Genomic DNA, 13,663 nt, shown 5'->3' with positions numbered 1-13,663 from the left:
TTTTTTTTTTTTTTTTTTTTTTTTTTTTTTCTGGCAAAACAATAAATAACCCGATTTGAAAATAATGTTAACACGTTGATTTAACCTAAGGGCTACAACATTAAGTGCAAATGTGACTTCCAACATTAAGTACAAATGTGACTTCTATGGCTTTCACAACGATGTCGACATATGTAAATGGGTATCTTACATTTACCTAAAAAAGAAATAGCACATAGCTTGCGTATTTAAAAATACTCGGTAAGTAGTCTCACTATTGAGATCAGAAAATGCAATTCTCCACACGGGGCTCATGGCAAGAACACATGGACCCACTTGGTGGGACAGACTCGTACACGTACCCTCTAAGTCTAACTACGAGCTAGCACACACTCACACTATCGAAAACTATGGAGGTAAAGGAGTTTGTATAATATCATGGTGTACTCGTCCGTACTAATCACAATGAGAAAGTATCTCGATGCATGTGATATACAAAGTGCATGAGACCTCATAGTTTCAAATCATAGCACATACTTATGAGGTAAGTCATACCTCCATTTCTTTTCATGACATAGTGTTCCTATGAGATATGCCCATGTATATCTCATCAGTATAGTTTGAACATGCAACATATATGTATGGTAACATATGAAAGTTCATCCATCATATAACATTGATATCATAACATGGTTCATATCATAATATAAATCATATCATAGTATAAATCATCACATAACATAACACATATCATACACCATAGAATCATAAAATATGACACGTACAAGGGTCATAGGGTACGAGTCATTCATACAGCATACAAGTCATCCAACCAAGCCTATGGGCGCCCAATAATAGAACCACTAATTTGGTTGACCTAAGTTTAAGTCACTATTTATTCTTTGGAGTTAGTTTGGATCTACTTTCGAAGTTCAATTCAACCTACGTGGGTCCACGACATCGAGTTAGAACATATTAAAGGGCTTAAACCATGTAAAAGCATCAATTAATCCGTGGTCGAAAGATGGACCGTTGAAGGTGACATAGGTTTGGATGGTTGGGTTGCCGAAGCTGAGATTTAGGGCTTTAACTTTTTGGATGTTAATAGTTTTTTTTGACACCAAACTCCGAGAAGCAGGAACAGACTTGCACCAAGGGTATTTAGCGACTCCACTTAGACTAACTAAAGAAGTAGACTTACTGTTCAAATGCCTTCGGATTTTGTTGCAAGACATGAATTTTGTATGAATGACATGTTATGTTATGTTATGATTATGTTATGATATTATTTGATGTTATGCCTATAAGACATTGATGAGCCATGTATGATAGTAATGAAAGATATGTTATGTATACGTATGTATTTCTCATTAGGAGACTTATATCATGAAAAGAGTAGAAGTACAATGTGCCGTATAACAATATACCATGATTTAATCCATTTGAATTATTTACTCACAAAAAGTGTTAAAATTTGTGCTATGCTAATTCACAGAGGTACATCGAACCCGCTAATCTGAGAACTCAACCCCATCCAACCCAAATTATAAGAGTTGGGTTGGTTTTAAAAGGATTTCCAGTTTGAGTTGGGTTCGGGTTTAAAATTCAAATTTTGGGTCAACTCGACCCAACCCAGAAACCTTAAAATAAAATAGGCTCAAATCTACGCACCAGAAAACCCACGTAGCCCAAGCCCATGAGTCATCTTTTGTGTCTACCCCTGACGTGTTTGCACTCTATAGACTCTCTCTATGCTTTTTGACCGTGAGCTCAACACTTTGTCTCGCAGTCTCACATCACAACATTCGTCTTCGTGTTCGACTCCTCACGACTCTCTTTGTGTGTTGTCGTTCGACTTCTCAGTTCTCAACTCTTGTCTAGTCAGATTTCTCCGCTCAATGCTTCATTCCACTTTCGTCAAACTTCTCTACTTTGTGTCTCTCGTCAGATTTCTCCGCGCAACGCTCCATTCCACTTTCGTTAAAATTTAAACAAGTGTTATGATGTCAACCATTAGATAAGTGTAGCAATTTATATTTTCTAATAATTTTTTAATTTAATCTTTTTTTTAACAAACATTCTTTTGAAGAATTATAAAGAAAAGCATGTCTCAGTGTTTGATTAATAATAAAAACAAAGTAAATAAAAACTTTATGAGTTAGGTAAATTAATTTGGAAACATACTAATTATTTAAATATATATTTCTTTTCATTTTATTTAATTTTATAATTATTATTTTTAAAACAAAATTTGAAGTTTTATTTTCAAAATATATTAAAATTGAGTTAAAAATTTTAATTTAATATTTAAAAATAATATTTAATTGAGTCACGTTCAAAAATTGTCATTAAGTGTTTGAGGATTGTTGGAAGTGAGTCCCACATTGGCTAATTTAGGGAATGATCAAGGATTTATAAGCAAATGAATACATCTCTATTGTATGTGAGGCCTTTTGAGGAAGCCCGAAAGCAAAGCCAAGAGAGCATATCCTCTCAAAGTGGACAATATCATACCATTGTAGAGATATGTGATTCCTAACAATAAGTGTCACAATCCAATCCATAAACATTGTTGGTTGATGGGTCAAATTTGCTATGCAAGTACTCGCAGTTAAAGGTCGATTCAACCAACTGTATTCGATCCGTTCGATTTTTCGACATTTAAAGGCTCACCCTAATGGTTGTACAACTAGTCCAATCACAGATTCAAATACTTTCAAAAGTGGGGAAGGGAGGGAGGAGTCTAAGCTACAAACAATCAGCCTAAAAGAGTGATGGATTTGGTTGTTCATTCATATTGCAAAGGAAAGGGTGCAAGTTTCATTACTTTATTTCATCACCTCTTCAAGACTTAGAGACAAAATAAAATTAACTCTAACCTTACTAGCAAGTTCAATATTGGCAACTACTTTTCCGAAAGTTCTTGGCTACGCTTCGCAGCAGCGACCACAGCGTTCATGAATATGCCACGGAGTCTTCCCTTCTCTAGTTCATGAATCCCTGCAATTGTTGTCCCTCCAGGTGATGTTACATCATCCTTCAGCTGCCCTGGATGCTTCCCAGTTTTGGTGATCATGGTGGCTGCACCTAGCACCTATAAACAAATTCTGAATCAGTTCATTTCGATTGGTTCACAACCAAATAACTACTCTTAACATGTTTCACTTGATAGGAAGTCATATGGAACTAGTGCAGTTAGGAGCTAAGATGGATAACCTGCCTACATAGTGGAAGATCATGAGTTCATGGCTGTTTAGTTTAAGAAATATTTTAACAATAAAAGCCCAAGCCACGGCTAGTAGATATTATCCGCTTTAGCCCGTTACGTATCGTTGTCAGTTTCACGACTAGGGAGAGGTTTCCACATGCTTATAAGGAATGCTTCATTCCCCTCTCCAATCGATATGGGATCTCACAATCCATTCCCTTGGGAGCCCAACGTCCTCGCTGGCATACCATCGAGTGTCTGACTCTAATACCATTTGTAACAACCCAAGTTCACTGCTAGCAGATATTGTCCGCTTTAGCCCGTTACGTATCTTCATCAGCCTCACGACTAAGGAGAAGTTTCCACACCCTTATAAGGAATGCTTCGTTCCCCTCTCCAATGGATATTGAATCTCACAAACCATCCACCTTGGGAAGCCAACGTCCTCGCTGACATATCGTCTGGTGTTTGCCTCTGATACCATTTGTAATAGCCCAAGCCCACTGCAAGCAGATATTGTCTGCTTTAGTCCATTATTGTCTACTTTAAAACGCATCAGGGAGAATTTTCCACACCCTTATAAAGAATGCTTTGTTCCCTTCTCCAACTGATGGGATCTCGTGATAACTTTTATCATCCTCATGTTCTGTATGACTTCTATCAGATAATAAGGTTGGAATATGCAAGCATTATATATCATAAAAGCGTCTGCTTCTTCAGTTATTTAATTATACAAATGGTAGAACATCCTCGTTTGAAAATTTAATTTTCTTCTAAGACCGTTTACTTTTGAGCTTTTTGTCCTTCAAATCAAAAGCCAAGCTCGATCTTTTCTCTTTTTATAAAATAAAATGCCAAGATAAAGAAGCTATACATTAATTACAGACGAGTTATGTCATTATGGCCCACAACATTAAATATTTTAGACACAGGCACATCAGATGAATTTAACTCACAGTTTGAGAAGCTAGACCCAGTGCAAGTTCTCGTGGTAGACCTGCAGCAACTCCTCCGTCAGCTAAAGCTTCTATTGCTAAGAATATGTACGCTGGCCCACTACCGCTGCACATTTCCATTGACAAATAATGGTATCTATTAGTTGAAGAATGCCAAGGCCCTAAAACTGGAAGGATGCGTTAGAAAGAAAATTACAAAGGGTTACCCACCGTCTGAGAGGCTTAGTTCTCTACCGAGGCTATATAAAAAATATGCTCGTCTCTAAACCCTTTATGTAATAGCCCAAGCCACTGCTCGCAGATATTGTCCTCTTTGTACTTTCCTTTTCAGGCTTCCTCTCACGACTTTTAAGTCGCGTATGCTTGGGAGAGGTTTCCACACCATTATAAAGAATGTTTCGTTCCCCTCTCCAACTGATGTGAAATCTCACAATCTACCACCTTTGGGGCTCAACATCCTCGCTGGCATTCATTGCTCTCTCCAATCAACGTGGAATCTCACAATCCATCCCCACTCAGGACCAACGTCTTCATTGACACTATGTCCGTAAATACTCCAGTACTATTCTAATATCCTAACAAAATAAATATTCTGATAATATCCTATCATTTTATCTTGTATCCCCAACAAAAGCAGGCTCCAACATAATTAGTAAGTGGCAATAGAAAGAAGAAATTTTTGAGTCTTGTAAGACTGTGGGACTCAACTCTTGCAAACATATAACATACCTCAAACCAGTGATTGCATCAAACAACTTCTCTTCAGCTTCCCATATCTTACCCACAGATCCAAATAATTTAGCTATTAGTTGCCCATCCTCCTTTATCGCACCTTCTCCCAAGCTCATAACTGGTCAAAACAAAAAAGCAGAACTTTTCATTGGTCAGTACCATAAAACATTAGTGTATTTTTTGTTCTTCTCCATGCTACGCACGGAGCAAGACGAATTGAAAATCTTGATATCTGTCATCCACATCATGTAATGAAAGTAGTACTGAAGTTGGTGAGTATATTTTGCGAGTTTGGGTTGCTTCCAAGTAATTCAGACTATCAATTAGAAAGTTGAACAAAATTTTGCAGAACATGAAAGAATTTAAAGAGAAAGAAGCTGCATTGTCTAGATTGAGGCTAGCATATGAAGAAACCTTCATCCTCAAATTATTTTCTTTTTTTTTTTCTTTTATTTATTTAAAGTTCCAAGATGCCTGTATCTTTTTTCTTATATGATTTGTAATGGAACGATTCATTAAGTGTAGGATTTCAAAGAAGATTCATCAAATGTAATTCAAAACCTGCACCCTGATTGGCCAATTAATTGGATCCCTAGTTCCATTAGCAGTTGTGACTGCTAAAACATACATTATAATATAATTAAGGCTAAATAAATAAAATATTCATGAATATTTCTTCGAGTTCGAAAAGTATCAATAACATCTTTAAACTTTCACAAGAAAGTTAGAAACATCCTTAAACTTTTTTAAAAAAATGTTAAAAAATACTCTTATGGTTAGTATGGTTAATTTTGGATGAAACCGTTACTACTTGATTTTAAAAATATCCTTGAACTATAAAAAAATTTCAAAAATACTCATGAACTTTTCAAGAGTATTTCAAAAACACCATTGAATTTTTAAAAGTATTTTAAAAATGCTCTTAAAAATTGAAAAGTTTTATTAATACTCTTAGAGTATTTTTAAGAGTGTTGGTACGTGGACAAAACCGTTATCACCATACTTCTTAAAATTAAAATCATTAGTACCCTTAAAATTGAGGAGAAATATGATTTATAAAGTGTAAATAGATGGTTTCGATCCACACATCGACGGTAAGAATTTTTTAAAAGTTTTTTCTTACAAAGATGAAAGGTGTCAATACTACTTTTAAAAGTTCACAAATATTTTTAAACATGGTACTAACGGAAAGAATAATTTTTAACGTTTTAAAAACGTTGAAAGCTATTAATGAAACTTAATAAGCTTACATAGCATTTATGAAACACTTGAAATTCAAGGGTATTTTTGAAAGAAAACACTAACAATTTCCTTTCAAAACTAGCCGCTAAATATATATTTGAAACTTTTTTAAAAGTTTAAGAGTACCATCGAAACTTTTGAAAATTAAGTAGTTTTTTTTTACAAAATAATACATAATTTCGAGGCATTTTTATTAATTTAGCCTCTAATTTAGTACCGTTCAAATCAATTTTATCATCTCATAAGAAGTAATACTTATTTCAGCATTCTAGAAACATATATGAGAGAGAGAGATGACATTAAATTTAAACCAAAGAGGAAAAGATAATACCTGATGCAGCCTCTCCAACAGCTGCGGGAGTATTTGGCATAACTCTAATGAATCGGCTATGACCTGCCCAATCCTGAATGTATAAAGCATTACTACAACAGCAATTTGTACGTAGAAAAGAAAGAACAAAAGGTATATTCTAAAGAAAAAAGGAAGAATAAAAGGAACAAGTATGTGGCTTAATTCAAGCTTTTGAAGGAAAATAGTGCTTTTAAATCAGAACACTTCTTCTATGAAGACTCTTGAAAGAAACACTAATTAAGTGATTCTCATCAAATCACTTCAAGAACTTGTAATCAAACACATAACTATCTAACCAAACACTTCGAAAATTTTGAAACATCCCAGGTAATCACAAATTCACCATTCTAAAAGTAATCAAAAATTCATCCCAGGTGCTTATTGTTCAAGTACTTTGAAATGCTTCAGAATGATTTGAGAATTAATGAACTTACTTTTAACCATTCAACCAAACACTTGAAAACACTACAAAAGGTTTTTAATCATCCAAGTGCTAGCAGATATTGTCCTTTTTAGGCTTTCCGTTCTGTGCTTCCACTAGGGAGAGGTTTCCACATCCTTATAAGGAATGCTTTGTTCCCCTCTCCAACCGGCACACCGCACGGTGTCTAGCTCTGATACCATTTGTAGCAGCTCAAGCCCACTACTAGCAGATATGGTCCTCTTTGGACTTTCCCTCCCAGGCTTCCCCTCAAGATTTTAAAACGCGTTCACTAGGGAGAGGTTTCTACATTCTTATAAGGAATGCTTCGTTTCCTCGCTGGTGGGATCTCACAAGGTTAGAGAAAATCACGTCAAACTTAACCTTCACAGCAAAAGAAAAAGAAATCAGTAAAAACTTCCTTCCATAAAAAAATTTCAGGCAAAATTATTCAAAGAGAAACCCAAAATTGATATGATAATTAAAGCTATATGCATCAGAATCCCTGAGGCTGCTGTTTTACCACATAACACTCTTAACTCAAGAAAATCTCATCCATCAGAAAATCCAAAAAAAACTAGTAAAGTGAAGAACCTGCAGATCCTTCAGTTTTATCCCAGCAGCAATCGAAACCAAAAGCTTCTTCCCCAGTAGAGGCCTCAGCTTCAACACCACATTCTTAACTGCAACCAGTATTACCCATCAGAGAACGATTTAACATAAAGTTCATCGAAAGAGAAATCATTATAAACCCAATAAATCACACATAAAACATAGCATTTCGAGATATAAATCACCAGAGACATTCCTCAATTAATTTTTTTAAATATCTTTCAAGAGGACAACGAGAATACCAAGGAGAAAAATGAATGAATAAACAAATGGGGAAAACATGACAAGAGTAGATGAGAGATGAACAAGCGCCGTACCGATTTGAGGCTTTACAGAGAAGATGACCACATCACTTTCTTCAACCACCTGAACATAATCGATGAAAAAAGAAAACGTAAAGGGCGATTAAGGCGATGCAGTAGAAAGATGAAGATGAAGCATAACCATACATTTTCGTTCTTGGGGAGGACTCGAACACCGAAAGATTCGAAATCAATGGGGGGGCCAGGAGTGGGGTAGAGAGCCGTGGAGATTCGAGAAGGAGGTAAGAGACCAGATTGGACGATTCCCCTTGCTAGACTCTCCGCCATTTTTCCAGCTCCGATGAACCCTAATCTGTAAGCATCAAGTGAAATCGGAAGGAACTCCATTGATTCCGATCCAAAGCTCTCCTCCGGCTACTGGCTACGCTCTATCACATCCAACGGCTCAACCGCGAAATCCCGTTTGTTTTGAAGGAGGATCCATTTTGGCAATTTGTTTTTTCTTTTTGGATTTTTCCTTTCCTTAATTTTTTTATATGTTATTTAAAATTTTGAATTTTCAAAATCTCATCAAAACGTTTAATTTTTTTTTTTTTTTTTCTAAAAATATCTTAAAATTTTCATTCCTATTTTTTAAATTTTAAAAGGGTAAGAATAGTAATTAAAAATTGAAAATTAAAATATATTTTTTTTTTAAATAAATTACTAGTAGATCACATCATATACACACAAAAACGACCTCTCATGTGGGTTCATATCAGATAGAGCACAACCCTAGTAGATCATCTCATATACATACGAGGTGGTCTTGTCGTGTGAGCTCATATCATGTTGGACATAATCCTAGTAGATCACATCATAACAAGGAATGATCTAGCATGTGATTGAATTGTATGGATACATGTGAGATCTCACATCAGTTGGAAAGAGAAATGAAGTATTACTTATAAGGGTGTGTAAACCTCTCCCTGACAAATAAGTTTTAAAATCGTGAGGCTGACGACGATACATAACGAGCCAAAGTAAACAATATTCGTTAATGGTAGGCTTGAGCTGTTAAAAATGGTAAAAGCAAGAATGTTGGCCCCCAAGGAGATGGATTGTGAGATTCCACATCGATTGGAGAGGGGTGCGAAACATTCCTTATAAGGGTGCAGAAACCTCTCCTTAACATACACGTTTTTAAATCGTGAGGCTGACCACAATATGTAACGGACCAGAGTGGCAGACAATATCTGCTAGTAGTAGACTTGAACGGTTACAGACAAGCCTAGTAGATCATTTTATATAATGTAGGGAAAGATTGAGCCTCGGGTCATGTTTGAAAGAAAATTTTAGAAAACGTGATCAAGGAAATGCGTTGAAAAAAAATTGACTTTGATAATCAACAACAATGACTTTGATAACATATAACACAGGTACGAAGAATTAACAATTAGTCATATTCCCTTTATAGTAAGTTATGAGTATTTTAGCCTTGAGTGGTGTAGATCTGATTTTGGTGACTGGTCATACACCGTGTGTTGACACAACATTAATAGAAAAAGTCTATCTAACGTGAAAACAAGTAAGAGGGGTTTGGAACAGGCATGCGACCATGAACAATATGTCTTAGACAAGCATGATTGGAATATCCGACATGCGGCCACAGGCAACATGGACAAGCATAATCGTGACATTTGACAACCCATTAGCAAGTGTAGCTCGACGAGCCAAACCTAGGGAATATGCGAGCACGCCTAATAGACCCATATTTGCATGCATAGGCCATGTGTAAAGAACTACCACATTCAACCATGTTCGGACTAAGACATGTTTTTTTTTTATTCTCATTATAAAATTTTGGAGAATAAAATCCTCCATGTTTTTTTAAAAGAAAATACCCACTTAAAAGAAAATATTAGATGTTCCTGTCATAAATATCAAATTGCATCATCGTGTTATCGCATCATCATAATACATCATGTCATATCAAATTACATCATTCTATCATTATTATAACACATCATAATGTTACATAAACATACATGACACGTGCAAGGGCCACTAGACACGTATCATCATACATAAGACAAGTCTTCCGATAGTAAGACCACTTACTTAGTTGGCCTTAATCTGTGTTTATTTTATTTCCGAGATTGAATTTTATGTGGAGGTACTCCACCCTATTAAAAATATCCACGTAATTCTTTAAATATCCATGTGTAGAAAGTGAGTGGAAAGAGACAAAAGAAAAATTAAAATTGAACTTCTTTCCACGCTGTCTTTGTCCCCAAGTAAGCACGTGAAGGGACTGACGTGTTCTCTCACGTACGCCTTGTTCCTTGCACGCTCAAAATAATATTAAATGCTTCTCAATCAATGTTTTTTTTTTTTTTTTTTTTTTTTAAATTCTAATTCTAATTTATTCCATCGTCGGCATCGTGACAAGTCAATCGAGTATCACACTAACGGTTGAAAGCAGGAAGTTGTGTTTGTTGTAATACGATTGACTTATCACCATGGATGATCGACTACTACTGTAAAAGCTTCACTGATTAAGTTAGAGTTTGACTTTGACTCTGATACCAAACCCTAACTCAAGAGGAAATTTTGATATTTAAGAATAACGATGCATGTTAAGAATGAGAAATAGAATTGGGATAGAAGGTGTGTATTCTCATTGATGTTCATAACCTTGAAATAGGATACAAGCTACCAACTAATGAAAATATAAACTAATTAAAGATGGAGAATAAAATAAAATATACTGCAAATCAAATAGTAAAGAAAAAATATTAAGATATAATATCTAACATATATTCCATAACTAATATATTCTCCAAATATTATATCTCAATAGTTACTCTATGACAAACAATGAGATGAAAATAGCTTGAGCTCGATGAATGAGGTAAGAGAAGAAGAGTGAAATAATAAAGAAAGAGGGGTTCGAGGTTAAGCAAAGTCAATTCATTGAATCAAAACCCTATTTATTTACATAATTCAATAATGGAGATAGTGAAACTTGTCTACTATTGAGTAAATAACTCGACGAACGAATGGATTGGAACGAATTGAAAAATTGAGATGATTTAGGTAGGAGAGTCGATTGATCAAGACTAATGCAAGAGAATACATAATTCTTTTCTCTTTACAAGGAATATAATTAGAGAGTGCAGGATAGACCAGCTAAGATGGAAGAGTGAACATTGTGGAGCCTAGAGCTCGAGAAGGAAGCTCTCAAGGTAAGTTCAAGTCAAAACCATAGTAGGGTTCTGAAGCTTAGGAGAGAAGAAAGTTTCACGGTCGTTAGATTGTATGGCAACGTGAGCCAACTATGTTGTAACGTTATATTTCGGCTCTCCCTCAATCCTCTTTGGACTTTTTCTTTTGGGCTTCTATCAATATTTTTAAAAAGTTTTTATAAGTGTTTGTCGTAGACGGAGAGGTTTTCACACACTTGTAAATAATGTTTTGTTCCTTTTTCCAACCGACACGTGTGATCTCATCTTCTAGCACTCGTTCCTTCCTCAAATCGATGTGAGATCTCACAATCCACTTTTCTCGGGGCTTAGGGTATTTGATGGTTCTCGTTCCCCTCCCAAATCGATGTGGGATCTCACAAATTCTTCATTAAATGATGAAGAATTTAAGGCAAAGACGGTAACTGAACAACCTTCCCAGTCCCCATCTCTACCCATATGATTTGGTGCGAGAAACGTAAATTTTAAACTCTAATTTTCGAATTTTGTAAGTAAAATTAGGTCGTCCCAAATAATCCCTCCCCCAAATAAAGACATTAGAATGGTCAAATAAGAACAGCTCATTTTAGAAAAAGCAATATTCCAAGTCCTTTTCATGAACTTGCATCATCATGTTCTATCACGTCACGGCTGCGCTGGGCACCCGCCCTTTTCTTCTTCCTATAAGTTGGCCGCCATGGCTACCAAAATCTTCCACTCAACCACGCAACACACAAAGAAATGGCTAAGCTGTTCATAAAACAAGCCGAGCAATATGCAGCCGGAAGACCCACTTACCCAGCTAAGCTCTTCGAATATATCGCTTCGAAGACACCCGTCCATGACCTCGTTTGGGACGTCGGCACCGGCACCGGCCAAGCTGCTCACTCTGTAAGTTCTCTTCACATACTATGCTTCCCAAAGATTCAATATTGATAAGTGAGTTAACTTGTGTCGGTATGGTCAACCATAGTCCAAATACGTCGAAACAAGTAAAAAGTAACTTATTCTACTAACTCTACTGACAATTCTCTTAAAGTTACTCCTAAAATTAATTATATTAAGTCAAGTTTATTAGCTCATTAGTATTGTCGACCATTTCAGCTGGCTGCACACTACACCACGGTTATTGCCACAGACACAAGTCCAAAACAACTCGACTTTGCAACCAAACATCCCAATATTCACTACCGCCACACCCCGCCAACAATGTCCATCGCTGAAGTCGAGCAAATAGTGGCACCACAAGGGTCCGTTGATTTAGTCACCGTCGCACAAGCCCTCCATTGGTTCGACCTTCCATCGTTCTACAAAAACGTCCGATGGGTCTTAAAGAAGCCTCACGGCATCATTGCTGTATGGTGCTACACATTACCCGAAGTCAACAATGCTATCGATGCAGTCCTCCGTCGCATCTACACTACAAATTTTGGACCATATTGGGAGGCACCACGTCGCTTTATAGACGAAGAGTATAAAACGATCGAATTTCCTTTCGAGTCGGTAGACGAAGAGGGGACAATAACGGTGTTCGCAGCGGAGAAGGAGATGAAGTTTGAGGACTATTTGACATACTTGAGGTCTTGGTCTTCATATCAGACGGCTAAAGGTTTGGGAGTGGAGCTTTTGAGCAATGAAGTGATTGAAGAGCTTGAGAAGGGTTGGAAAGAAGATGGGGATATGGAAAATGATATAAAAGTGGCCAAGTTTCCTATCCACTTGAAGATAGGGAAAGTGGGGAATAATAATTAAAAGAGAGGGATATATATATACACACACATAATCGAGTATAATAGAAATGGAAGGAATTTGCGATTGGTTTTAATAAACAGTGTGAGTGTTTACCATAAATAATTGTGTTCGACAATTTGGTATCAGAGCAAGGTTGGTGTAGGTTGTTTAATCTTTTGGAATTCTTAGTATGTTCTGTGGTTGCAGCTTTGTCCGATCTTCCACATCAGAAATTATTTTTTGAGAGTATTAGTGAGTGAGTTTCTTTGTTTCATGAGTAGTCCATGACTCTGCAAGTTTTGTATCGAAAAGACCTGTTTGATATTACTGAGGTATTTCCAATACGATGAGTGATTCTCAAATTGTTGGAGGAATTAGAAAACTCAACAACAACCACTACAACATGTAACAACATGCATGATATCCTATATATAAAGACAGAACTGAGAGGTCACTGGTGGGGAATGAAATTAAGCCGTCAGAGGAGGATCTTAATGGTGTCTTGCGCAAATAGTGAATTAAAGCAGACAAACCAGTATTTGCCTTGAAGACCATAATCAAAGAAGAGATGTTAGAGCACATTCAAGATGATAAGACACTGAGAGAAGCATGTGATATGTTTGGGATATTGTTCTTAAAGAAGAACGATACGAGACTAAAACTTTTAGAGAACGAGTTGTTATCAATATCACAACGTGACATGACATTACTCCGTAGTTCCATAGAGTCAAGTTGATCTATCGAAAGATTACTAAACTAGACTTGAAGTCCATTATTGGAGAAGCTCGAATGAAGAGGATCATTATTCATGAATTGCGACTACAATATAAATTTTTTGTTATTGTTGTACAAGGATGGCCTGCTCAACCATCACTTGTAGTGTTCGAAAATTTTTAGTCAGCCAAGAAGTCATGACTAAACAAATGGGAGACATCACGTTGAA

General features: G+C 36.2%; 2 protein-coding genes across 2 annotated transcripts; one reads left to right on the top strand and one right to left on the bottom strand.

The window, feature by feature from the left end:
* Nucleotides 1-2,739: 2,739 nt before the first annotated feature.
* On the bottom strand, nt 2,740-8,264 carry LOC111467254 (pyrroline-5-carboxylate reductase-like). The gene is made up of 7 exons (XM_023112109.1): nt 7,952-8,264; nt 7,820-7,868; nt 7,485-7,573; nt 6,449-6,521; nt 4,873-4,993; nt 4,144-4,249; nt 2,740-3,073 (listed from the first exon to the last, which is right to left on the bottom strand). The coding sequence occupies exons 1-7, from the start codon at nt 8,150-8,152 to the stop codon at nt 2,885-2,887; spliced, it is 828 nt and encodes a 275-aa protein (XP_022967877.1). The 5' UTR covers nt 8,153-8,264; the 3' UTR covers nt 2,740-2,884.
* A 3,437-nt stretch (nt 8,265-11,701) lies between these two features.
* On the top strand, nt 11,702-13,082 carry LOC111467263 (putative methyltransferase DDB_G0268948). Its single transcript, XM_023112119.1, has 2 exons — nt 11,702-11,880; nt 12,094-13,082. Exons 1-2 carry the CDS (start codon nt 11,731-11,733, stop codon nt 12,739-12,741), a joined length of 798 nt encoding a protein of 265 aa, XP_022967887.1. The 5' UTR covers nt 11,702-11,730; the 3' UTR covers nt 12,742-13,082.
* The last annotated feature ends 581 nt before the right edge of the window (nt 13,083-13,663 follow it).

The sequence above is a fragment of the Cucurbita maxima genome, unplaced genomic scaffold (assembly GCF_002738345.1).
Source record: "Cucurbita maxima cultivar Rimu unplaced genomic scaffold, Cmax_1.0 Cma_Scf00033, whole genome shotgun sequence".
In the NCBI taxonomy this organism is placed as follows: domain Eukaryota; kingdom Viridiplantae; phylum Streptophyta; class Magnoliopsida; order Cucurbitales; family Cucurbitaceae; genus Cucurbita; species Cucurbita maxima.
This window is presented reverse-complemented; position numbering and strand designations above follow the sequence as displayed.